At 38.3% G+C, this 26,061-nt stretch overlaps 2 protein-coding genes across 2 annotated transcripts in view; one reads left to right on the top strand and one right to left on the bottom strand.

The window, feature by feature from the left end:
* Nucleotides 1–220: 220 nt before the first annotated feature.
* On the bottom strand, nucleotides 221–17,413 carry LOC115217351 (meiotic nuclear division protein 1 homolog). Its single transcript, XM_029787020.2, has 6 exons — nucleotides 17,169–17,413; nucleotides 7,657–7,722; nucleotides 6,631–6,804; nucleotides 4,178–4,285; nucleotides 929–1,088; nucleotides 221–395 (listed from the first exon to the last, which is right to left on the bottom strand). The coding sequence occupies exons 1-6, from the start codon at nucleotides 17,169–17,171 to the stop codon at nucleotides 292–294; spliced, it is 615 nt and encodes a 204-aa protein (XP_029642880.1). The 5' UTR covers nucleotides 17,172–17,413; the 3' UTR covers nucleotides 221–291.
* A 7,509-nt stretch (nucleotides 17,414–24,922) lies between these two features.
* LOC115210605 (transcription elongation factor SPT6) overlaps nucleotides 24,923–26,061 on the top strand; it is a 40,125-nt gene continuing 38,986 nt past the window's right edge. Inside the window, exons 1-2 of the mRNA XM_029779211.2 lie at nucleotides 24,923–25,078; nucleotides 25,636–25,792. Of these exons, the coding sequence (XP_029635071.1) occupies nucleotides 25,648–25,792 (145 nt within the window). The 5' untranslated portion in view covers nucleotides 24,923–25,078; nucleotides 25,636–25,647. The remainder of the gene's footprint in view (nucleotides 25,079–25,635; nucleotides 25,793–26,061) is intronic.

Here is a 26,061-nt window from a genome sequence, read left to right as displayed (position 1 = left end):
TGATAATCATGCCTGAATTAGAGATACAGTTAGTAAAGCATGCCATGATATTTATTAACTCGAGTCTTAAAGACATAATAACCTCAGTTACAAGCTGAATATGATGGGACCCACTGAGGTATCCAATAAGATCTCATACTAATAAAACAATTTTCTATCTCTGCTAAGTCTGGTATTCGCAGAATCTTATTATATTAAAAAAATTGGAACAATGCAAAGGTATATTTAAAAAAAATATATTTTATTAATCAAAACCAAATAATCAGAAAAATTAAATAAAGCAATTTCTTATTAAATATAATCAAAATCTTCTGGAATGCCAAACTGTTTGTCAATAATGCGTTCTTCAAATGCAAACTTTCTTTTAATCCAAGATTTTGTTGAAAATATATTGTCTGGAAAAAAAAAAGTATTAAATAAAAACAAACACACACACAATGTGTATGTAAGTATTTTCACTTTCAGAGACTCCTATGCATGTACATATGAAAATATATATATATATTTGTATCTGTGCATGTTCATATTTCTTAGTGCGTTAATCTGTGTTTACTGGTTGTAAACAATGGCCTTGTAAGCAAACAATGTCATTTGCTTGCAGCCCACCATGAAAGCATACCTAGGCTTCTAGACACATTGCATGAACATAGTAAACAAAAAAGGCTTGTTTAACCAGAGTCATTTGTTTCCAATTTTCTGTGTAACCATGCCCAAGCTATTTGTCATAGACTAGGAGATTATTACCTTGTATGGAAATAAGCAGGGCTTGGCATCAAGAAGGGCATCTGGCCTTAGAAAACCGTGACTCAACTTGTCAGAACCATGCAAATGGTAACATAGATGTTAAGATGATGATGTTGATATACATATACTCTATTGTAAATATAATTTTACTTACTTAAACAAATTGTATCATTGTATTTCTTACCTGTCCACCTGTTAATTGTTTCTTTAGCCAATACGACCTGATTCTTTACCCCTTCAATGACATCAGGATCACATTCTTGGTAGCATTCAACTTCTGATATCAGCTGCTTGTTTTCCTCTTTCTTTTTTTCCAGCTCTTTTAGAATATTGTCACGTTCTTCCTGAGAGAAAGAGAGAGAAAGAAAATATTTTTCATATTTTAATTTGCAATATTTAAAAAAAAAAAATATTTAGGTTTTCTGTGCTTGAGAAAACTTGTCAAGCCACATTAAATCATTGTAGTGGTCTGTGCTGGTGATACATAAAAGCACTCATGTTGGCAATACAAAACAGCACCCGTGGCAGAGAGACGTAAAAGCACCCATGCTGATGACACGTAAAAGCACCTATGTCAGTGACACATAAAAGGCACTCACTCACTCTTGAAGTGGTTGGCATTAGGAAGGGCATCTGACTGTGGAAATCAAGCCAAGTTCAGACTGGAACCTGGTGCAGCTCTTCAACTTATCAGTTCCAGCCAAGCCATCTAACCCATGCTAGCATGGAAAGTGGACATTAAATGATGATGTTATTGTCATGAACCACCTAGATGTTCACATTAAAACAAAAATAGCCTTAAATCAATATCACAACAGAAATTAATGGTTGTATTCAAATTAACGACATAGATGTGCAAGCCATGTACAGGGATGCTGTCAGTAAGGTGAGGGTTGGTAACGAGTACAGTGAAGAATTCCAGGTAGAGGTAGGGGTCCACCAAGGTTCAGTCCTCAGCCTCCTATTTATCATAGTCCTCCAGGCAATAACAGAGGAATTCAAGACAGGATGCCCCTGGGAGCTCCTCTATGCTGATTCACTATCAGAACTAGAGAAGTTTCAGGTGTGGAAACAAGGATTAGAATCGAAGTGCCTTAAGGTCAACCTAGCTAAAACCAAAGTCCTAATAAGTATGAAAGCAGACAAACCACAAATCCCTTCAGGTAGATGGCCCTGCTCAATCTGTAGAAAAGTTGTCGGCAGAAACTCTATAGAAATGTACCCAGTGTAAGCTATGGACAAATAAGAGGTGCAGCAATATCAAAGGAAGGCTAACTGGGAAGATAGCTTTTGTATGTGGCAGGTGCTCAGGTGCTATAAACACTGAAAATGTGCAGAGAACAGCTTCTGTCACATTCCAGGGAGAAAAACTACAAGTAGTTGATAGCTTCCGTTACCTAAGTGACCAAGTCAGTAGCAGGGGAGGGTGCACTGAAAATGTAGCTACTAGAATAAGAATAGCCCGGACAAAGTTCAGAGAGCTTTTACCTCTGCTGGTGACAAAGGGCCTCTCAGTAAAAGGTAGACTGTATGACGCATGTGTACAAACAGCCATGCTACATGGCAGTGAAACATGGGCCGTGACTGCTGAGGACATGCATAAGCTCACAAGGAATGAAGCCAGTATGCTCTGATGGATGTGTAATGTTAGTGAGCATAGTTGACAGAGTGTAAGTACCTTGAGAGAAAAGTTGGACCTAAGAAGCATTAGATGTGGCGTGCAAGAAAGACAACTGCGCTGGTATGGTCATGTGGCAAGAATGGATGAGGATAGCTATGTGAAAAAGTACCATACCCTAGCGGTTGAGGGAACCTGTGGAAGAGGTAGACCCAGGAAGACTTGGGATGAGGTGGTGAAGCATGACCTTCGAACACTAGGCCTCACTGAGGCAATGACTAGTGACTGGGACCTTTGGAAATATGCTGTGCTTGAGTAGACCTGGCAAGCCAAGTGAGACCATAACCTCGTGGCCTATGCCAAGAGTGTAACCAGCCCACTTATGCGTACCTTTCCTTCATTGAACACTAAACTCAGCTTGCAAAGACCTGTTGAGGCAAGCGAAATCGAAATCAAATTTGATGACTGGCATATATGCTAGTGGAGCGATAAGAGCACCATCCGAGCGTGATTGTTGCCAGAGCACCTGACTGGCTTCCGTGCTGGTGGCATGTAAAAAGCACCATTCGAGCGTGATCGTTCCCAGTGTCGCCTTACTGGCACGTAAAAAAACATTTGAGTGAGGTCATTGCCAGTGCCGCTGGACTGGCTCCTGTGCAGGTGGCACGTAAAAAAACACAATTTGAGTGTGGACGTTGCCAGTATCACCTAACTGTCCCCTGTGTCGGTGACACATAAAAGCACCCACTACACTCTCGGAGTGGTTGGCGTTAGAAGAGCATCCAGCTGTAGAAACTCTGCCAGATCAGATTGGAGCCTGGTGCAGCTATCTGGTTCACCAGTCCTCAGTCAAATCGTCCAACCCATGCTAGTATGGAAAGCAGACGTTAAACGATGATGATGATTTTTTGCAAAAGACTCACAAATACAAGGCTATGAGATGCACAATGAAGGTTAAAGTTATTGTATAAGACCGAGTTTGTATTCTATGAAATGGTTTAATTAGCAATTCTGCTATGTAAATTAATCAGGTATGTTGTACTTTTCTATTAAGGCCAGTGCTGGTGCCACTTAAAAAAGCACCCAGTCCACACTGTTAACTCGTTGGCATCTGGAAGGGCATCAAGCTGTAAAAACCATGCCAAAACTGACCTTGCCTGTGCTGGTGCCATGTAAAAAGCACTCTGCCGGATGGTTGGTGTTAGGAAGAGCATTCAGCTGTAAAAACCATGCCAAAACAGACACAGAAGTAATGTGCAGTCTTCTGTCTGGCCAGCTCCTGTCAAACTGTCTAACGTCAAACAATGATGATGTATAGAGATGCACATTATTACTTTACTAAATAATAAAGGATGCTCTTATAGAAAGTATAATAAAATTTCTGTTACCTTAAAAATCTCTGGCTTTATACTTCTCTAAGAAATCAATGTTTAATGTACAAGATGAATAGTGATTGTGTATAGTTAAAGAACTATAGGTTGTGAGACTGAAATTTGCTACTGTATTTAATACACGATATTCAAACCATATCATAGTACCTGAGGTAAGGTATGTATCTCTGCTTACTCAGCCTGTGTGAATGACAATAGGATTTACTTCTAATGCATAGCTGAATAATTAGCAGGTAGAAATACATTCATACTGTAAAAACAATTGCTCCAAAAATTATATATAAATTCCTAAATTTGAAAAAGAAATCAAATTAGAAAAACATCTCACTTTCCTTTGCTTGCATTAAAAAAAATCATGTAAAACAATAAACTTGCCTAAAAATATTAACAATAAATATCAACACAAACATCAAAATTATATTACATTATCTTCTCTCTTTGTTTTTGATTCAGTCACTAGTTTCTCCAGTTGTGCTTTTCTGTTGAGAGTTTCTTCAGTTTTTTTATTCAAATCATTGATCTTCTTATTCATCTGAAATAAAAGGCAGATATTGTTATTTCATCAGATAAAACTATCAAAGTTGTCTAAGTGTCTTTAAGTACTTAGGAATGTATGACCATGTGGTTAAGAAACTACATTATTGATAGCAAGCTCATACTGCTGCTACATTTAATACCCTTTAGGTAAGAATACTGTTCTGAAAAAGAATGAAGCAAGTAATTTCTTTTTATGTGACTTAGAAGATGAAAAACAGTAGCTATGACCATTTTCAGTGCCTCTAAAACTGGTGGGAGGAAAAGAAGAAATAATCCTTAAACAAGAAATCTGATACACACTACCTGTTTTAAAGTGATTTAAATAAAAACATTTTATCAAAATTTCATGTTAATATATGTTCTAAATACATGGTATAACAATGTTATTTTACTAAATTTGTCATTATTTTCAAAATTAATTGAAATAAAAACAGCATATTTCAATAGAAATATGGTAACAAAAGTGACAGATTAAATCAACCACCCAATGAACTGGAAAAGGAGAAAGTGAAATTGAAATGTTATGAGTGGTTGTTTTGTAAAGGTTGACCCCACCACCACCACCACTCATCTTGATATGATCTAACTTCAGAGGAAAGGACAATAGACATAATAGCTGAAGACACAAGAGAACATGATTTGACAGCAGTTAAATGCTTGAGTATGATTTTGTGAATATCTATTCTTAATGTTTGTATTGATTGGTTTGAATAATGAATTGAATAAAAATATCAGTATGAGTATTTAATTATATTTCAATGCATGCAGTTTCCTATCAAAACTTTTGTCTAACAAGAAATATGCCATTAATGTTTTTGGGAAAAGTATGAATGTTAGAACTTTCCATCCTAATATTCTAGGACAGTAGGAATGATATATACAAATTTGATAAACTCAGAGAAAATTGCTGGCTTGTTCCTTAGGCACAATAAAAGACAAGCTCTTTAGTGGTGCCCTAATTAATAAATATTAATTACCTATTGTTGTACAAAGGTCTGAACTCATTGTGGTCAACAGTCTAATAACTTATAACAGCTGTACTTATTATTTTTTTTTGTTTTATGTTAATTTTTGTATGGTTGTTAGAGAAAAAAAGAGTAAAGCAAATTTTTGTGACTCAAGGTTAGATGCCCCCCCCCCTGAACTCAAGGTTAAATGTCCCTTATTTGCTTCTAAACAAGCATCCAACCCTGGCTTTTTAACATTTGTACAAGGTTACAAATTTAGTGAGGAATATAGTCTATCAAATGAAACTCAATACTTATTTTACTAAGAAGAATGAACAACAAAATTTATTCCATCAGAATGTGTAATCAGGTGACATTCTACTGATTCTACTACTCACAAGTCACATTTAATAATGCACATCTAATAATTAGCTTATGTTTGATTGCTGTCACACAAATGAGATAGTACTGAAGAAGGCAGTTGTCAAACAACAGACATTTTACTTTCATGTCAAAGTAAAGTTGAACAAAGTGCTGCTAAGCGTATTGTCTAGCATGACTTAATAATACTTAAAGTAACAGATGTCTGCAGAGTCTGAGAAAACTACAAATACACAACTGACTATACAGACTCAAAGACACCCAATCTAAGCAAAAATCCGAGTACACCAACAAAATTAATGAACGAGTTAAATGGTTGTTAGATTTAGTAGAAATAGCAACCAAATTATTTTAAGTCACATCCTACTGTCTCGAAGAGGAAGACATTATGAGTGTTTGGCATGAGTTAAATTAATGCTGTGCAGATCCCTTTGCCTAGTTCTCCCATGTCAGACTTCTGGCCTCTGTAAATAATCTGGCTCATGTGAACATCAAGCTGGATCACATGACAATAGGAATTCTCACAATACAAATATCTTCCTTTTTTTATTTTGTTGTGAGTCATTTCACATGCTTGTAGTATTGTAATCTAGGCAATATAATGAGGCTAAAAGTAGAAGTTTGACATGGTAGCAGAACTAGGTAGATGAACTTGGTATGATCATTAATTGAGTACCTATATAAAAAGAATTCAATAAAAGAATTGAACTAATACAAATCAGACTCATTAATTGGTACTTTATAGTGACATCAATGGATAAAAAATAATTAAGATTTTCAGTGAGATATCAAGCCATCTTTGCTGTGGTGGAAATTTGAAGATTGTTTAGAGCAGAGTTGCTTAAACCAGGTTATGCAGGAGAAATTGTAGGGGTATCAGTCCTAGATGTATGAAATGCAAATTTGATCTCAGTAGAATTTGAACTTAAAATGTAAAGGACCATACTCAATCTCTACAACCCATTCCATAAAACAACAACAATAATAATAGAAAATTTTTAAAAATCCTCACTGTTTGACTTGCTTTGCTAGGAAATGCCCAAAAATAGACAGAAGTTCCAATTTTTTCAGTGTCTACCATTCCATCATCAACAAGGCTTGTTAGAATTTCTTTCACAGACATTGAAGTAATTCCTTTTTCCTTCTGGCAGAGCTTTTCCAACTCCTTTAATTGAAAGAAGTCTTTCTACAAAAGAAACAGCAAAATTAAATTGTTACAACCTTCTCATGCTTCAAAGTGAAACTTGAAAAAAAAATTACACATCAGTTGAAAGGGCTTGGCAACCTTACTATTGCTAGTGTTGTGAAAAGTCCAGCCTGTACAGTGGTCATTAGGAAGGGCAATTTAGTGATGTGAAGGTCATAAGTACAACCTTGGCTGCGTAGTTTGCAACCTGCTTTGATACTTATGACAAGATTCTGAGATGCTTATGATAATCTATGCCATTTTGTCAAAACTCAAATTACTCAAATTACAATAAAAACTCCAATGAATTAAATAAACATGAGCACATCTCCCCTCTCCACAGCATTTGATGTTGTTCAAGGGAGAGGCAAAGGCCAATATAGCTTGGCATCAATGTTGTTGCAGGTAAACTCAGGGCCTTACACAGATGTTAGAAGCTCTTATTAATATAATTATTATTTTCCATATTTATTAACAATACAGTAGGGTTACTGAAGATCACCACATAAACTCCGTTCATTCTCTTCAAGATTCCCTAATTGCAGTTGCAAATTTGTACAATTAAAAACAGAATTTCCTTCTGCCAGAATAGAAAGAAATTACAAATAAATGCAATGGAAAAACACAACCTTACTTTATTGCAAATTAATATAAGGATTAACAGGTAATTTTTATTTCATAGCATATACATACAGTATTTTATGGCATACAAATATTTCCAGACATTATTTACATAATTCCTCGTTTCTTGATTATAGAACTGTATTTCCAGACATATTAAACATTTAAAATATTCTTTATTTATGAATTTAGCAATACTGAAAAAAATTCAAGACTTTAGAAAAACATTACCTTTTCAAAGAAGAATTCCATCATTCGACTTCTCTTTTCTTCAACACTCAGCCCTCTCTTTTTAGACTATATAATAGCAATAATAATATTACTGATAAAAAAAAAAACAACTCTAGGTTACTTCAATGTATACAACACTTGGTTCACTTTCCACTCACATCAAATGTTGTTCAACATTCATACCACAAAGCCATGAGCCTTTATGACAGAGGACTTGGAGAAATCCCCCACTACCACTCACAACTGCAAAACATAGGAAATATAATACTTTCATGCATTTTCTGACTTGTAAGCCCATGCACCTCCCAAATTGCAGCCAGATTTCTATTAGTTTGCCTAAATCTTTATAAACATATACACCCCTCCTCATCTAATGTATCTCTGTGACTGTACTCCAGTCAATAAAGCCAGCACACTTACAACTGGCATTAAAATCCACTTTGCATATATTTTACAAAAAAAAAAAAAAAATGCAATTGTGAAGTGAAAATTCAGTCTATTCAGTCCAAGGTGTTGTACCTGAGAAGATATGTCAAGCTAAGTAGAATCAAGCAGCCATGCTGGTGCCATGTAAAAAGCACCTGTGTTGGCATCACATAAGAAAGTACCTGTGCTGGCACTACATAAAAAAGCATCCAGTTCAGTGGTTGGTATTAGGAAGGGCATCCAGCCATAGAAACTGTGTCGAAACAGACGACTGGGGTCTGGTGCAGCCCTCTGGTTTACTAGCTCCTGTCAAACCATGTACTTCATGCCACATGAAAAACAGATGTTAAATGATGATGATGATGAAGGTAAATGGTTCGGATGGTGTTCCATCTATTACATTCAAACAGACCCTCAGCTGGTTTGTACCCTAGCTAAACTCAACCTTTTACATAGCACTTTAATCCCATCCTCACAAAAAGCAACCTCTCACACTGTTTTGATGAAAACAATATTATTATCCTTGAATTCCTTGACAATATTATTATCCTTGAAATCAGTATCTTTGGTGATACTGAGTATATGAGAATGTTTTATTGAAGTTAACTGAGTAGGAGGCCAACCAATCTTTGAACTCTTGGAGCTTTGCCCATGTCTCTTGGGTTAAATGTAAAAAGCACCCCTCCAGACACACACACACACATAAGAGTATACATATATATTTCTATTTGAATCAATTTGTTGATACATAAGTCTATTTTTTGACACTTGCATAGGTAAGAGAATCTGCTAAAATAATTGTTTTAATAGCTGTGTGTCTTCTTACAAAACTAACTGTGCTAACAGTGATGTAAGAGTGAAACTGAGTTTTGTTCAAGCAGAGTTATGTACTTTGCAATATCATTAGCGTAACCAAGTAGTTCTCAATGTGGGTGGTGTTGCCCCCTCCTCCCCCGGGGGTGGTAAAAAGTTCCAAGGGGGTGTTGAAGAAAAGTGGGGCATTAATGGTGTAGCCAAAACGGGCGATTCATGTAAAACAAAATTATGGGTTCATTAGGTTAAGTTTTATTTGTGAAATATAGTTGCTTTGGTGATGGTTAGTTAGAGTGGGGGTACTAGAAATGTGGCCAGGGTGACAAGGGGCAGCAGCCTGAAAAAGTTTGGGAACCACTGGCATAACCCTTTTGATACTACTTTGCCTGACACAACCTCCATTTCATCGACTGAAAAAAAAAAATTACTGGCTTTAGTTAAAACTTTCTACCAGAATTTTGAGTGAAAGAGAGATTGTACGATGCATGTTTATGAACAGTGATACTACATTATAGTGAGACGTGGGCACTGAATGCAGAAGACATGTGAAAGCTAGAGAGGAATGAAGTTAGCATGCTCTGCTGGATTTGAAATGTAAGTGTACAAGTGCAAGAGAGTGCTAGTGCATTTGAGAGAAAAATTAGGCATAAGAGGAATTAGATGCAGTGTGCAAGAGAGAAGACTGTTGGTTTGGCATTGTGATGTGTATGGATGTAGATAGATACATAAACAAATGCTGATCGCTTTAAGTGGATGGAACTAGTGGAAGAAGGAGACCCAGGAAGACATGGGATGAAGTACTGAAGGCCAATCTCAGGACACTGAGCCATATGAAGGAGATAACAAAGGACCAAGATATATGGTACTTTGCTGTACTCAAGAAGACCTATCAACCACAGCAGAATTGCTCAAGCTCAAGGGCTTTTTGCTTTGCAAGTGCCCTTGTGCTGGTCCATGTAAACATCAATTTGTGCCAATTCACATAAAAAGTGCCCAGCACACTCTGTAAAGTGGTTGGCACTAGGAAGGGCATCCAGCCATAGAAATCAAGACAAATCAACTGGAACCTGGTGCAGCTCTCCAGTTTGCCAGCTCTGGTCAAATCATTCAACCCATGCCAGCATGGAAAGCGGGTGTTAAATGAAGGTGATGATATATCATCATCAACATTTAACGTCTGTTTTCCATGCTGACGTGGACTGGACACATGACAGGAACTCGCAAGGCCAAGGGCCACACCAAGCTCCACAGTCTATTTTGACTTGGTTTCTATTGCTTGATGCCCTTCCTGATGCTAACCACTTTACAGTGTACTGGGTGCTTTTTACATGGCACCTTGGTTTTACTATCTCAATTCTAATGTAGTGGACAGGTGTTCTCAAGTACAGCAATGTGGACAAGTCTTGAATACAGCTATATTATATATCATCATCATCATCATCATCATCATCATTTAACGTCCGCTTTCCATGCTAGCATGGGTTGGACGGTTCAACTGGGGTCTGGGGAGCCCGAAAGCTGCACCAGTCCAGTCAGATCTGGCAGTGTTTCTACAGCTGGATGCCCTTCCTAACGCCAACCACTCCGAGAGTGTAGTGGGTGATTTTATGTGCCACCGACACAGGTGCCAGACGAGGCTGGCAAACGGCCACGCTCGGATGGTGTTTTTTATGTGCCACCGACACAGGTGCCAGACGAGGCTGGCAGACGGCCACGCTCGGATGGTGTTTTTTATGTGCCACCGACACAGGTGCCAGACGAGGCTGGCAGACGGCCACGCTCGGATGGTGTTTTTATGTGCCACCGACACAGGTGCCAGACGAGGCTGGCAGACGGCCACGCTCGGATGGTGTTTTTATGTGCCACCGACACAGGTGCCAGATGAGGCTGGCAAACGGCCACGATCGGATGGTGCTTGTTACGTGCCCACAGCACGGAGGCCAGTCGATGCGGTACTGGCTACGGCCACGTTCGGATGGTTTTCTTATGTGCCACGTGCCACCGGCACTGGTACCACAAAGATACAAATTCCATTGATGTTCATCTATTTTGATTTGTTTTGATTTTGATTTTCACTTGCCTCAACAGGTCTTCACAAGTGTCACAAGAAGGAAGGTATGCACAGGTGGACTGACTACGTCCCAGGTAGAGGCCATGGGTTATGGCCTGACTAGTCTTGCCGGGTCTTCGGATGGTGTTTTTATGGGCCACCGACACAGGTGCTAGATGAGGCTGGCGAACGGCCACGATCGGATGGTGTTTGTCATGTGCCCACCGCACTGACTACGGCACTGATGGATTCTTGTGTGCCACAGGCACTGGTACCACAAGATACAAATTCCATTGATGTTCATCTATTTTGTCTATTTTGATTTGATTTGATTTGATTTTCACTTGCCTCAACCGGTCTTCACAAGTGTCACAAGAAGGAAGGTATGCACAGGTGGACTGACTAGTCTTGCCGGGTCTTCGGAAGGTGTTTTTATGTGCCACCGACACAGGTGCCAGATGAGGCTGGCGAACGGCCATGATCGGATGGTGTTTGTTACGTGCCCACAGCACGGAGGCCGGTCGATGCGGAACTGGCTACGGCCACGTTCGGATGGTTCTCATGTGTACCACCGGCACTGGTACCACAAAGTGTGTGCCACCGGCACTGGTACCACAAAGATACAGATTCCATTGATGTTCATCTATTTTGATTTGTTTTGATTTGATTTTCACTTACCTCAACAGGTCTTCACAAGTGTCACAAGAAGGAAGGTATGCACAGGTGGACTGACTACGTCCCAGGTAGGGGCCATGGGTTATGGCCTGACTAGTCTTGCCGGGTCTTCGGATGGTGTTTTTATGTGCCACCGACACAGGTGCTAGATGAGGCTGGCGAACGGCCACGATCGGATGGTGTTTGTCATGTGCCCACAGAACGGAGGCCAGTCGATGCGGTACTGGCTACGGCCACTTTCGGATGGTTTTCTCTTGTGTGCCACCGGCACTGGTACCACAAAGATACAGATTCCATTGATGTTCATCTATTTTGATTTGTTTTGATTTGATTTTGATTTTGATTTTCACTTGCCTCAACAGGCCTTCACAAGTATCACAAGGAGGAAGGTATGCACAGGTGGACTGACTATGTCCCAGGTAGGGGCCATGGTTTATGGCCTGACTAGTCTTGCCGGGTCTTCGGAAGGTGTTTTTATGTGCCACCGACACAGGTGCTAGATGAGGCTGGCGAATGGCCACGACCGGATGGTGTTTGTTATGTGCCCACAGCACGATGGCCAGTGATGCGGTACTGACTACGGCCACGTTCGGATGGATTCTTGTGTGCCACCGGCACTGGTACCACAAGCGGTACTGACTACGGCCAAGCGGTACTGACTACGGCCACGTTCGGATGGATTCTTGTGTGCCACTGGCACTGGTACCACAAGGATACAAATTCCATTGATGTTCATCTATTTTGATTTGTTTTGATTTGATTTGATTTGATTTCACTTGCCTCAGCAGGTCTTCACAAGTCAGAAGGTATGTACAGGTGGACTGACTACGTCCCAGGTAGGGCCCACGGGTTATGACCTGATAGTCTTGCCGGGTCTTCGGATGGTGTTTTATGTGCCACCATGTTCCCACAGCACGGAGGCCAGTCGATGCGGTACTGGCTACGGCCACGTTCGGATGGTTTTCTTGTGTGCCACAGGCACTGGTACCACAAAGATACAAATTCCATTGATGTTCATCTATTTTGATTGATTTTCACTTGCCTCAGCAGGTCTTCACAAGTGTCACAAGAAGGAAGGTATGCACAGGTGGATCGACTACGTCCCAGGTAGGGGCCACGGGATATGGCCTGACTAGTCCTGCCGGGTCCTCTCATGCACAGCACACTTCCATAGGACTCGGTCTTCAGTCATTTCCTTGGTGAGACCTAAAGTTCGAAGGTCGTGCTTCACCACCTCGTCCAGGTTTTCCTGGGTCTACCTCTTCCACAGGTTCCCTCAACTGCTAGGGTGTGGCACTTTTGCACAACTATCTTCAGCCATTCTCGTCACATGACCATACCAGCGCAGCGTCTCTCTTGCACACCACAACTGACACTTCTTAGGTTCAACTTTTCTCTCAAAGTACTTACACCTGACGATTATGAACACTGACATTACACATCCATCGGAGCATACAGGCTTCATTTCTTGCAAGCTTACGCATATCCTCAGCTGTCACGGCCCATGTTTCACTACCATGTAGCATGGCTGTACGTACACACGCATCATATAGTCTGCCTTTTACTCTTAGCGAGAGACCTTTTGTCACCAGCAGGGGTAAGAGCTCTCTAAACTTTGCCCAGGCTATTCTTACTCTAGCAGTTACGCTTTCAGCACACCCACCCCCGCTACTGACTTGGTCTCCTAGGTAGTGGAAACTATCAACTACTTCTAGTTTGTCTCCCTGGAACGTGGTAGAAGTTGGACTCTGCACATTTCCAGTGTTTATTTCTCCTGAGCATCTGCCACAGACAAAAACTATTTTCTTAGTTAGCCTTCCTTTGACATTGCTGCACCTCTTATGTGTCCATAGCTTACACTTGGTGCACCTTATAGAGTTTCTACCTACACCTTTTTTACAGATCGAGCAGGGCCATCTACCTGAAGTCGTTTGTGGTTGGTCCACCTTCCTACTTATTAGGACTTTGGTTTTGGCTAGGTTGATTCTAAGGCCCTTCGATTCTAATCCTTGTTTCCACACCTGAAACTTCTCCTCCAGTTCTGATAGTGACTCAGCAATTAGAGCAAGGTCATCAGCATATAGGAGCTCCCAGGGGCATCCTGTCTTAAATTCTTCCGTTATTGCCTGGAGGACTATGATAAATAGGAGGGGGCTGAGGACTGAACCTTGGTGGACCCCAACCTCTACCCGGAATTCTTCACTGTACTCGTTGCCAACCCTCACCTTACTAGCTGCGTCTCTGTACATGGCTCGCACAGCTCTCACTAACCATTCATCTATCCCTATATATATATATATATATATATATATATATATATATATATACACACACACATATATATTGGTGTAAGTTTAGATATTATAGTCTAATTGTAGAGATGAGGATATAACTTTCTGAGAAATGGTGTTCTGTAACTAAATAATTGTGACTAAACCATAAGTAGAAGCTATAGAATCCCACCATATAAAATGATCTTTTCTAAATTGATATTAAAAGTTCATGTAATATATCTTAATAGTACCTGCGCGTATACTTTATGCTATTTTTTAAAGTACTCTATGCTGCTTCTTAAACAGAAATACCATGGAAGACTGCTTAAGCTAAGATTATTGTCTTTTGAATATCTAATCCTAGATAACCAAATTGTAAATTCACATTTTTGGGCTAATGTTTACAAGTATACCAGCACAAAAAAAATTAACCTTTTTCTTTTTTTTGAAAGTAGCTTGCTTACCAACTCATGGTTCCAGGTTCAGTCCCACTGCATGGCACCTTGGGCAAGTGTCTTCTACTATAGCCTCGGGCCGACCAATGCCTTGTGAGTGGATTTGGTAGATGGAAACTGAAAGAAGCCCGTCGTATATATGTATATATATGTGTGTTTGTGTTTGTCCCCACAACATCGCTTGACAACCGATGCTGGTGTGTTTATGTTCCTGTAACTTAGCGGTTCGGTAAAAGAGGCCAATAGAATAAATACTAGGCTTACAAAGAATAAGTCCTGGGGTCGATATGCTTGACTAAAGGTGGTGCTCCAGCATGGCCGCAGTCATATGACTGAAACAAATAAAAGAGTAAAAAAGAGTATATACATCATCATCATTGTTTAACATCCGCTTTCCATGCTAGCATGGGTTGGACGATTTGACTGAGGATAGGCGAACTAGATGGCTGCAGCAGGCTTCAATCTGATTTGGCATAGTTTCTACAGCTGGATGCCCTTCCTAATGCCAACCACTCTGCGAGTGTAGTGATGCTTTTACGTGCCACCGGCATGAGGGCCATTAAGGCAGTACTTGCAACAGCCATGCTCAAATGGTGTTTTTTACGTGCTACCTGCATACGAGCCAGTCCAGCGGCACTAACAATGACCTTGCTCGAATGGTTTTTTACATGCTAGTTTGCTGCTCTGGCAACAATCACGCTCCACTAGCACAGATGCCAGTCATCGAATTTGATTTTGATTTCACTTGCCTCAGCAGATCTTCGCAAGTAGAGTTTAGTGTCCAATGAAGGAAAGGTACACATAAGTGGGCTGGTTACACCCCTGGCATAGGTCATGAGAATATGGTCTCACTTTGCTTGCCGGGTCTTCTCATGCACAGCATATTTCCAAAGGTCTCGGTCACTAGTCATTGCCTCGGTGAGGCCTAATGTTTAAAGCAAAAAAGAAAAACTGATATGTATGACAGGTGTGTAAAACACATTTTGGTATATTTTCTCTGTTCATTTGCATGCACACACACACAAACACACAAGCCATTCATTTTCACTTTTAGACAGCAGGATGGGTTGGTGAGAGGTGTATGAATCAATTTTGGAGTTTCCTCATAGAAAATTTGAAATTATTTTTTTTTTCCATATTCTTAATCTCCATATTTTCCCACGTAGATTGAAAAAAAAAATTCGAAGAAAAGTTACAATTTAAAAATTTGGGGTGTGAAGGGGGGAATCTAAAATTTTGAAAACATGGATTTTGACATAATCTCCGTCATCGAAAACAGGAATCCGTTGAAAAAAATTTTTTTTTTCTAAATATGCAGTAAAAATACTGACATGATTCGGACAAAAATTTCAAAACATTTCTGTACTTTCGGTTAGGGTTAGGCTTAGGCTTAGTGCTAGGGAAAAATGTCAAAATTGAAGAATTTGGGAGGGAGGGGGGGAATTTTTCACAATGCCGATTTTTGGCAAAAAAAAAAAATTTTTAATAAACAAAGTTGGGAGAAAATGGGGGTGGGGCCAGAAGTCTTACAAAGTTGGTGTAACGAGAGTTCTAAAATTTTTGGAAATGTTTCTCAGAATCTTAAATTCCGTATTTCCCACATATTTTGAAAGAAAAAATCCTGAAAAAAGTAAAAAACGAAGGAAATAGGGGTGGTAATTTAAAAATGCCGATTGTTGCCAATTTTTCTGCAGATTCATATTCCCCGTAGCCGAAAAGGTGGAGGGTTGCGTCGAAAAAAAAAATTTTAAGGGTGGGTTTTTATTGGGGAGGAGGGACGGGCGGAAGTCTTGCCGCGATGTAGAGTCAAATAATAGATATTTTGAGGAGTGCGTTTTAATATATTTCTGTTTTCTACTCTAAATATTTGATCAAAAAATGTTAATTATATTGTCTCTGAAATCTATATATATAAAACTGTAGTTTTGTGAGTGTCTGTCTCCTACGATTTAGATTCCTAACTCCTCCCACATTTTGCGGTGCAGTTTAACCAAATTCGGGTATCTTATAGTCGTGATTAATATCGAGCCCGTCTGTCTATTAGCGCGCGTCTACGATGAGTCTACGATTTTAAAAATAATTTAACATAATTTTTTTATTCCATTTTAATGCATAATTTTTCGTGTGTCGATGGCGGCGGAGTTGGCGTCCACGCTCAAACACCTGCACCTGTGTTTGCTTCTCCCCCTTCTTCCCTCCCTCGTGAAGCTGTGGGGAAGGGAGTTTAAGGAAATCAACGTCGTAATGCGTTGTCAAGGAGACCAGCGTTCTTTTAGAACAACGACTTCATGGCTTGAAGACACCAAAACAGAAATGGCTAAGAAAGCCCGAATTGGCATCTATAAAGGAAGTAACTCTCTAAAAATGCTTATATAGTTATTTCCCTTACAAACCCGAGCAACGCCGGGCGATACTGCTAGTCATTTATAAAGCAGAGAGGCATACACATTTAATAAATGCAGTGCTGTCCTTTGCTGGAATTTTCGGTGTAGTTTAGTACTGATATGCTTTGCCTTACTCGAAGTTAGAATTATGAATATATATACATTTAAAACTTTTTAATGGAGTATATACTATAGCGTTAAAGTCGGCAGTGGTGAATACATAGCTGGGACAATAAAATGTAAAATTTAAGCGACAAGGATACTAAAAAGAGAACGTCGCTATCTGAGTTTATCATCTAACATTACAAGAGAATGAAAGTTTTCATAGACACACAAGTATTGGGCTTTCACAAACCACAGCTTCTAATAGTAAATGAAACAGGAAATGCTCAGGAATTGAAAATAAATGAAAAAGATAATAACAGGGGACACATACCATTCTTAATACAGTTTTTCAAATGTCAAATATCGCGCCTTTTTAAATAATTTCAAAATTCGCACCGTGTATTACATTTACCGTGTTCCCAGGGGGATGGATGTCTTACAGTCAATTTTTAAGCGGTGTTTTAAAATAGCAGCAATTAAAGAATAAAGTAAACTACTTCGGATCTTTTCTAAAAGAAGGCCAGATTTTTTTAGTTAACTAAACAACGAAAACATTGGCGCTGTCAGAAGGAAAGTCGTCAACTTCGTGTATTTACGTCAGGTTTATACCTTCGTTAATTTACGCCGTTTATTTACGTACCACCACGCTGTTAGGTTTATAAAACAATTGAAGTTAAATCTGTGCTACGACATGCGAAACTTCGCCATATTTATACATCGGCAATGGAATGAAATGTATTTATTTATAAACTTAACTTCATATATATATGTATATATATATATATATATATATATATATATATATATATATATATATATATATATATATATATATTATATATATATATAGGTATATATATATATATAATATATATATATATATATATATATATATATATATATGTATACACATGTATATATACACATGTATATATATATATATATATATATATATATATATATATATATATATATTATATATATATATATACATGTGTATATATACATGTGTATACATATATATATACATGTGTAATGTATACTCTTTTTACTTGTTTCAGTCATTTGACTGCGGCCATGCTGGAGCACCGCCTTTAATCGAGCAACCCGACCCCGGGACTTATTCTTTGTAAGCCCAGTACTTATTCTATCGATCTCTTTTGCCGAACCGTTAAGTGACGGGGACATAAACACACCAGCATCGGTTGTCAAGCAATGCTAGGGGGACAAACACAAACATACACGCACACATATATATACATATATACGACGGGCTTCTTTCAGTTTCCATCTACCAAATCCGATACTGCTAGTCATTTATAAAGCAGAGAGGCATACACATTTAATAAATGCAGTGCTGTCCTTTGCTGGAATTTTCGGTGTAGTTTAGTACTGATATGCTTTGCCTTACTCGAAGTTAGAATTATGAATATATATACATTTAAAACTTTTTAATGGAGTATATACTATAGCGTTAAAGTCGGCAGTGGTGAATACATAGCTGGGACAATAAAATGTAAAATTTAAGCGACAAGGATACTAAAAAGAGAACGTCGCTATCTGAGTTTATCATCTAACATTACAAGAGAATGAAAGTTTTCATAGACACACAATCCACTCACAAGGTTTTGGTCGGCCCGAGGCTATAGTAGAAGACACTTGCCCAAGGTGCCACGCAGTGGGACCGAACCCGGGCTATAGTAGAAGACACTTGCCCAAGGTGCCACGCAGTGGGACCGAACCCGGAACCATGTGGTTGGTAAGCAAGCTACTTACCACACAGCCACTGCACCTTAATTTAACATAGGTTCTTCAATAATTTAGGATATTCAGAAATGTCTGTTTATGCGTAAGAGACAAATAAAGGTACTGATGTGTAGCAAACAGGGAAAAATATTAATATGCTGTTGATCACAAAATCCTGGGATTGTTAATTCGCAAACCATTGGCATCAATATGATTTTGTGTGTGCGCGCGTGTTTTAGGGTTATTATTATTATTATTATTATTGAGTGAGAGAGCAGTTCATGCCATCAAAGTGACACTGGGGTAAAATATACGAAGCCCAATATACTCATCATGACTACCCGTTTGATAAGGGCACACCAGGCACATGCATCACAACCATATGTGCGCGACATGGTGATCTCATATCAAGATAAACAGCGCATGACCTTGCAGGTGGGGCCCAGTTAGAATTTTCTTCAGGTTGAGTAGCCCATCCGCTCAAAAGGTCCCTGAATAAGGGTTGTTTAAGGATGTTGAAAGAACCACCTATGTTTCCAGAGGTGAATTATTCAAACCCCAAAGAATCCCTCTCAACACATGGCTATGATGCTCCCCCACTACTTCTGCTCGTGATCAGAGATGCACATATCGTCAGCCACTAAGGGACATGCTCAATTGGTTAAGGTCAAACAACTGACAAGCAAATCTGTGGTTTTGAGCAGAATATTTGTTGTAGCCCATCTTTTATACCAAGACAAAACAATGTACATGATAACACTTCCAATCAGTTAAGATCAGAAGCCATGAGAGCCACTGCCTGGTACTGCATCAGGGCATTTATTATTATTATTATTATTATTATTATTATTATTATTATTATTATTATTATTATTGTTATTGTTGTTGTTGTTGTTGTTGTTGTTATTATTAATTATTATTATTATTATTATTATTATTATTATTATTATTATTATTATTATTATTATTATTATTATTATTATTATTATTGAGTGAGAGAGCAGTTCATGCCATCAAAGTGACACTGGGGTAAAATATACGAAGCCCAATATACCCATCATGACTACCCGTCTGATAAAGGTACACCAGGCACATGCATCACAACCATATGTGCGCGACATGGTGATCTCATATCAAGATAAACAGCGCATGACCTTGCAGGTGGGGCCCAGTTAGAATTTTCTTCAGGTTGAGTAGCCCATTCCGCTCAAACGGTCCCTGAATAAGGGTTGTTTAAGGATGTTGAAAGAACCACCTATGTTTCCAGAGGTGAACTATTCAAACCCCAAAGAATCCCCCTCAACACATGGCTATGATGCTCCCCCACTACTTCTGCTCGTGATCAGAGATGCACATATCGTCAGCCACTAAGGGACATGCTCAACTGGTTAAGGTCAAACAACTGACAAGCAAATCTGTGGTATTGAGCAGAATATTTGCTGTAGCCCATCTTTTATACCAAGACAAAACAATGTACATGATAACACTTCCAATCAGTTAAGATCAGAAGCCATGAGAGCCACTGCCTGGTACTGCATCAGGGCATTATTATTATTATTATTATATTATTATTATTATTATTATTATTATTATTATTATTATTATTATTATTATTATTATCACGTGCTTTCACTGCACTACCGAGCGCAGCTCAGTGTGCCTTGGGTACGTGCTGTGGTTTGTTGTGATGCTCTTAGTTTTACTGTATTGAAAGTGTTTTACGTAAGATGTGTGCAGTGCCTAGTAGTGCTATTTTCTGTATGTTGTATATGCTTGTTAGTCCTAGTGTTTTTGTTATGTATTTGTCTGAATATTTTTTTATCATACCTGATGCGCCTACTATGATAGGAATTGTTTCTGTTTTTAGACTCCACATTCGAGTTGCCTCTATTTCCAGGTCTTTGTATTTTGGAAGTTTCTCCGTTTCTTTTAGAGAAACATTGTCATCTGTTGATATTGATACATCGATTAGAAAGCATTTTTTTCTTGGTCATCTCTGACAACTACATCCGGCCTATTGGCCTTAATTTCTATATCTGTGTGTATTGGCATATCCCATAGTATGGTTGCTTTCTCATTTTCTGTGACCTATTCTGGCGTGTGCCTACCATCTTTTTTCTGTTATTATTCCATGGTGTTGGCATAGCTTCTAGTGTATATAGGTCCCAACTCTGTCGTGTCTGTGAATATATTCCTTCTAAGCCAGAACTGGGCAGTCAGAGACAAAAGGATTCATTGTTTCTTGTCCATCGCCACATATTCTGCATTTACTTGTATTTCTTTTCTTTACATGGTTTTTGATAATTTCTAGTGGGAAAGCTTTGGTCTTGTGCTGCAATTAAAAATCCTTCAGTTTCTGCTTTGAGTCCTGAGCTCAGCTATTGTTGGGATTTTCCCTTGTCTATTTCTTTTCTGTTTAATTCAACCCAGTATCTGCCATGAAGGGGCTTTTCTTGCCATCGTTTTATTATGATCCGTTGCTTTTCCAGTTTTAGTTTGGCTTTCAGTTGTTCTACGGCTTTTGTTGTTTCTTATTTTTCTTCATAGTTGTTAGGTACTATGACTTCTTTTTTGTATTTGTCAGCTTTCTTAAAGACTAAAAACAGTTTTTTGTTTTGTTCGTGTTTTGTAGCTATTTGAAGTAGGTATTTCTGTGGTGTTATGGTGGTTATTTTGTAAGGTCTCTACCACCTTCGATACGTTGTATATAAAACTTTTCTTTATTATTATTATTTTATTTTTTATTATCATGAAAGCCTCTCAGATAGTTCTTAATTACCGGTTATTCTTTACTTGAAAGCAGGCAGCAACAAATCACCAACGGTTTCAAGTAGTGCCTTCTTCTGTAACTCAAAGAGACAACACTCTCCTTAACATACGAGCTATTCAAGGCGGCGAGCTGACAAAATCGTTAGCACGCTGGACGAAATACTTAGCGGTACTTCGCCCGTCGCTACGTTCTGAGTTCAAATTCCGCCGAGGTTAAATTTGCCTTTCATCCTTTCAGGGTCGATAAAATAAGTACCAGTTGAACACTGGGGTCGATGTAATCGACTTATCCCTTCTCCAAAATTGCTGCTCTTGTGGCAAAATTTGAAACCGTTGTTGTTGTTCAACATTTAATAGTTTTTACTGCATCACCTGCTACACCTCCGAGTTGCTGCGGTGTGTGCAGCATTGTGTGTTCTTTTCTGTTGTTGGGTGTGTGTAAACTCTTCCCGGCATTGTATTGTATCAGTTTTTTTTCCCTTGAGGAGTGATGCAGTCTTTTGTTGTATTACTGCTTATATTGTGTGTTGAGTGTGTAATGCGTTGGTTATCTAGTTTGCTGGTGGAAGTTTATTTTACTTATTGCTGCTGTTATTGTTACTATTTGATGAAAACTCTCAGCTTATTTTGCTGGTTTTGATGGAAAGTGTCAGCTGCCCACAGCCAACAGACTAAGGCCACACTTGTTTACTAATTATTCTTCAAGAACCCTGCGGAGAACTCTTGCAGTTCTGAGCAATGATGATTTTCGTAGGTGTTCTATATTTACATTTGTACCAATCGTTTTGAACCATATTGGTAGTTGAGTGCTGAATCTTCCAAGTGTTTTTAGAGCTGATATAAAAATTGTATCGCATCCACTCTCTTCACTACTCACAACTTGCGTATTTCCCGCTTCTAATCGTCATAGTTGTTTAGTTTTTATTTTTTCTCTTATGATACTGCTGACGATTATCATGACAGTTTTTTTTTTTTTGTTCACCACAACTATGTCAGGTTTACGATGATTGATCTGATGGTCACATTGAATCATTGCTTCTCACGGGATTTTGCAGTCTTCATTCTCGGTAACTCCTGGAATTTGATCATACCACGTCTTTGCTCTTTGTCGGTCGTGATTTCCACAGAGCTCCCAGTGGATAATTCTTGCCATTATGTCATGTCTTCTTTTGTAATCGCGTTGTGCCAATTTCGGGCATTCGCTAACAATGTGCCATACAGTTTCGCCCCTCTCACCACACATTCTGCATTTTTCGCTCTCAATTGTGTTGTCAGTACTGCACTTCACATAGTTTGTCCTTAACGCTTGTTCTTGTGAGGCGCATATAAGTGCTTCCGTCTCTATCTTCTGGTTACTTCTTCGCATCCACAACCACCGGTCTTCTGTATCTGTCTTGGCGTTAGTATATCTTGCAAACTGACGGTACATTTTCGCTTCCGTGTCATTTTTTATATTTTTTAGTTTTTTTCCTTTTTAAATTTTTCTTTCTTTATACAATTATCAATGTTTATGATACCGGACTTCTCCACGGCATTTTTTACATACCACCCAAAGCTGTTTCCCTCTGTTTCGATAGGGTTTTTTCTAAGGATGTGGGCAGTACTTGTCGGTACAATCTTTTGGATTTCTCTGAGACATGGTTCTCCTGGGATCTTATCTAGATGTTTCTGACATCCCTTTTTTATCATACCTAGGGCACCTACAATAACAGGAACAGTTCTCATTTTAAGATGCCACATCTTTTGTATTTCAATTTCCAGATCCTTATATTTACTTAGTTTGTCAAATTCCTTGAAAGATATATTTTTATCAGTGGGAACACTTACAGCTATTAGTCTGCAAATATTTTCTTCCCTGTCTGTAATAATTATGTTTGGTCGATTAGCCTGGATCGTTCTGTCAGTGTTGACTGGAAAATCCCAAAGGATTATTATTATTATTATCATTATCATTATTGAGTGAGAGAGCAGTGCATGCCATCAAAGTGACACTGGGGTAAAATATACGAAGCCCAGTATACCCATCATGACTACCCGTCTGATAAGGGTACTCTGCTCAATACCACAGATTTGCTTGTTAGTTGTTTGACCTTAACCAGTTGACCATGTCCCTTAGTGGCTGACGATATGTGCATCTCTGATCACACCAGTGCTGAAGGCATTGTGGTATCCATATCAGTACTAGGTGGGCCCATCTTACACAATTCCACAAAATACGATGCCTAATGAGCCACCACCTTGGGCTCCTCAATCAGAAGTGCACCATCAGAGTCTAAGACACCAAACCACTGGGGATAAGGCTTCACACACCCCTGAGGATAGTTATTCCTCTGTAGTACATGAGTTGGATGTGTGAAACTAACTCTTGACATCCTAGCAGACTTTTCAGGCTTGGTTTTCCTTGTCAGACCTCAGTACTCTGACTACCCATATCTCAGACCCCAATGCAAATCATCAGCAGCTCCACCCAGTCTCACCCTACAGCAACACTCCACCAATGTGAGGATCTTCCTCGAAAGGAAATATTTCCTGGCCCGTTTTGGGGAACTATTACATTCCCTAACAATCAACTGCAGGTTGTCTCTGAAAGTTTCCCCACATTCCCAGAGGATCAGATAAGGAGTCAACCCCAAGTAGCATAGATCCAAGTTGTTGCAAATAAGCCTTGCTTACACTGTTGTCTTTGAGCCTGTCAACATCTAGTCTGTGATCAGTACCCAAGAAACTAGCAATGTGAAAAACTCTGCAATTCTGGAGGAGTCTCTAGCAGCCATCTACAAGAGCGTGTCTATCTACTTTGTCACACGGCCAGTATTGAAATACCAAGTCCAGCAATGCAGCTCAAGACGTTGGTACCAGGAACTAACAATGCAAAGTCCATGGCGTTTGGCAAAGTATAGGAGTATCACATTTTCTTTTCTAGTACCGAATCCTGCAGGGCTAACAACGCTCTCGCATCCCATTCTATCAACCCCAGTCGAAGCACTGAAATCTCTGTACACTTAACGGTACTCTATTTTGGAGAGTAATTCCTTAACAGGGACACGTCCTTGAGTAAGAGGGATGAATGAAGAAAAATTAAAACTTTTTGAATGTGCTCAGATTTACATTCTTCTAGATTTAAAGCGTATTCCAGGAAAAAAAAAGGCAGAAAAAATTGATGGTCGATTGAATACTCTAAAATAAGGATGGTTAAAAACATTTTATTTATTATTTATTCTACAGAACTGTAATCGTCGATGTTCAAAATTTAGAAATTTTCGGAGAACAGAAAAAAGGTAAAAACATTATAGTGAAAAGCTACGAGAGGAGTGTTTATGAACTCAGTGATCAAGAAGACATGACCGACATTCTACAAGAATTATTAATAGCATTATTCTATCGTTTTCTTCTTATTTGGAGCCGCCGACAGCAGAATAGCAAATTCATTCTTCAAATATTATTTTCTGTCTATCATAAATTGTTTAGCTTGTAAAATATAAAAATAAATCTGTGTATATTTAGAATTAATTATTAAGTTCTGATAGTTGAATATTATGTTATTTGTTTACTCATAATATACGAAAATAAATTTTATGAGATTTACGTTTTTCAGCATTTCTAACGTTGTCGCCATGTTCAACACTATTATGAACATTGGAACTAAGTTTGTGTCCTACATATAATTTGATGACAAATTCCTATTTAGTTTAGAGTTTTTAATTTTCTGTATTATTTTTCTAACTTGTAAGTGGAATTTCGTCTTAAACATACTATATCCATGTGTCTTTTGCTTCTATTATTAACATTCTCCTTAGCTATTCCTTATTTTCTCCGAGGAAAACATTTTAGTCTTGCCTTATGTTAAATAAATCCTTGTTTTAGAAGGTTAAAACTTTTTCCTTCTATTCATTATAAAGATCGAATTTTATAAATAATTTTGTAAAACCAATGTTAGATTTGTGTTATTTGTGTTTGTACTTTTTGAATACTCGATTTGGTATTTTTTTTTTAGTGAAAACTTCTTTTTTTGTTATACGTATATTTAATTCCGTTTGGATAATTTTTCGTTTTCTTTTAAGTAAACATCAAAAGGTTTTATTTTTTTAATCATTTCCATGTTTGATTAATGAATAAGACTATATCAAGAATCAAGTTTTTAACTGATGTAAACTTCATTTTATTTTAATCGCTTGAATTGATTTCTTTTTTTCTTTTGAAAGCATAAACACCACCCTTCATCTCCTTCCACTAACTTATCTGTGGTTTCAAGGATATCATTATTTGTTCTGTTTTGTCTTTAGCACGATTCAAAAATGGACTTTTTTGAACAAGAAGCTGAAGTTTCTTCAGATTCCGATAGTTCATTATCTGACGCTGTTGAGATTAAAAAGAAAAAGAAAGAAGTCGTTCGTAAAAAAAGAACAATTGACGACGATGATGATGAGGAAGAAGAAGATGGTAAGTTTAATTAGATAGAAATATAAAATCCTTACATTAAATACGTTAACCTCTAATATTTAATTCACCTGATTATTTTTTATATCACAAAGGTATAAGAAACTACTATGCTAGTGGCTCATATTGATACTGGTGTTCTATTTAAAACATTATTTCTTAAGAGCTACTTATATTGAAAATATTTAAAATCAAACGCATGTGTTTGTAAAAAGAAGTACTACCCCTATGATCATTAGATGTTCCAATGGTTGCTAAACGTTTGTTGTAAG

Source organism: Octopus sinensis, linkage group LG1 (genome assembly GCF_006345805.1).
Source record: "Octopus sinensis linkage group LG1, ASM634580v1, whole genome shotgun sequence".
In the NCBI taxonomy this organism is placed as follows: Eukaryota; Metazoa; Mollusca; class Cephalopoda; order Octopoda; family Octopodidae; genus Octopus; species Octopus sinensis.
This window is presented reverse-complemented; position numbering and strand designations above follow the sequence as displayed.

Bases quoted from the DNA above. Each gene is read 5' to 3' on its own strand.
- LOC115217351 (XM_029787020.2), bottom strand. The intron at 6,805-7,656 runs GTAATGTTTTTC...TTTCTTTTGTAG, and splicing joins TGGAATTCTTCTTTGAAAAG to AAAGACTTCTTTCAATTAAA. The intron at 4,286-6,630 runs GTGAGGATTTTT...CTTTTATTTCAG, and splicing joins CTAGCAAAGCAAGTCAAACA to ATGAATAAGAAGATCAATGA.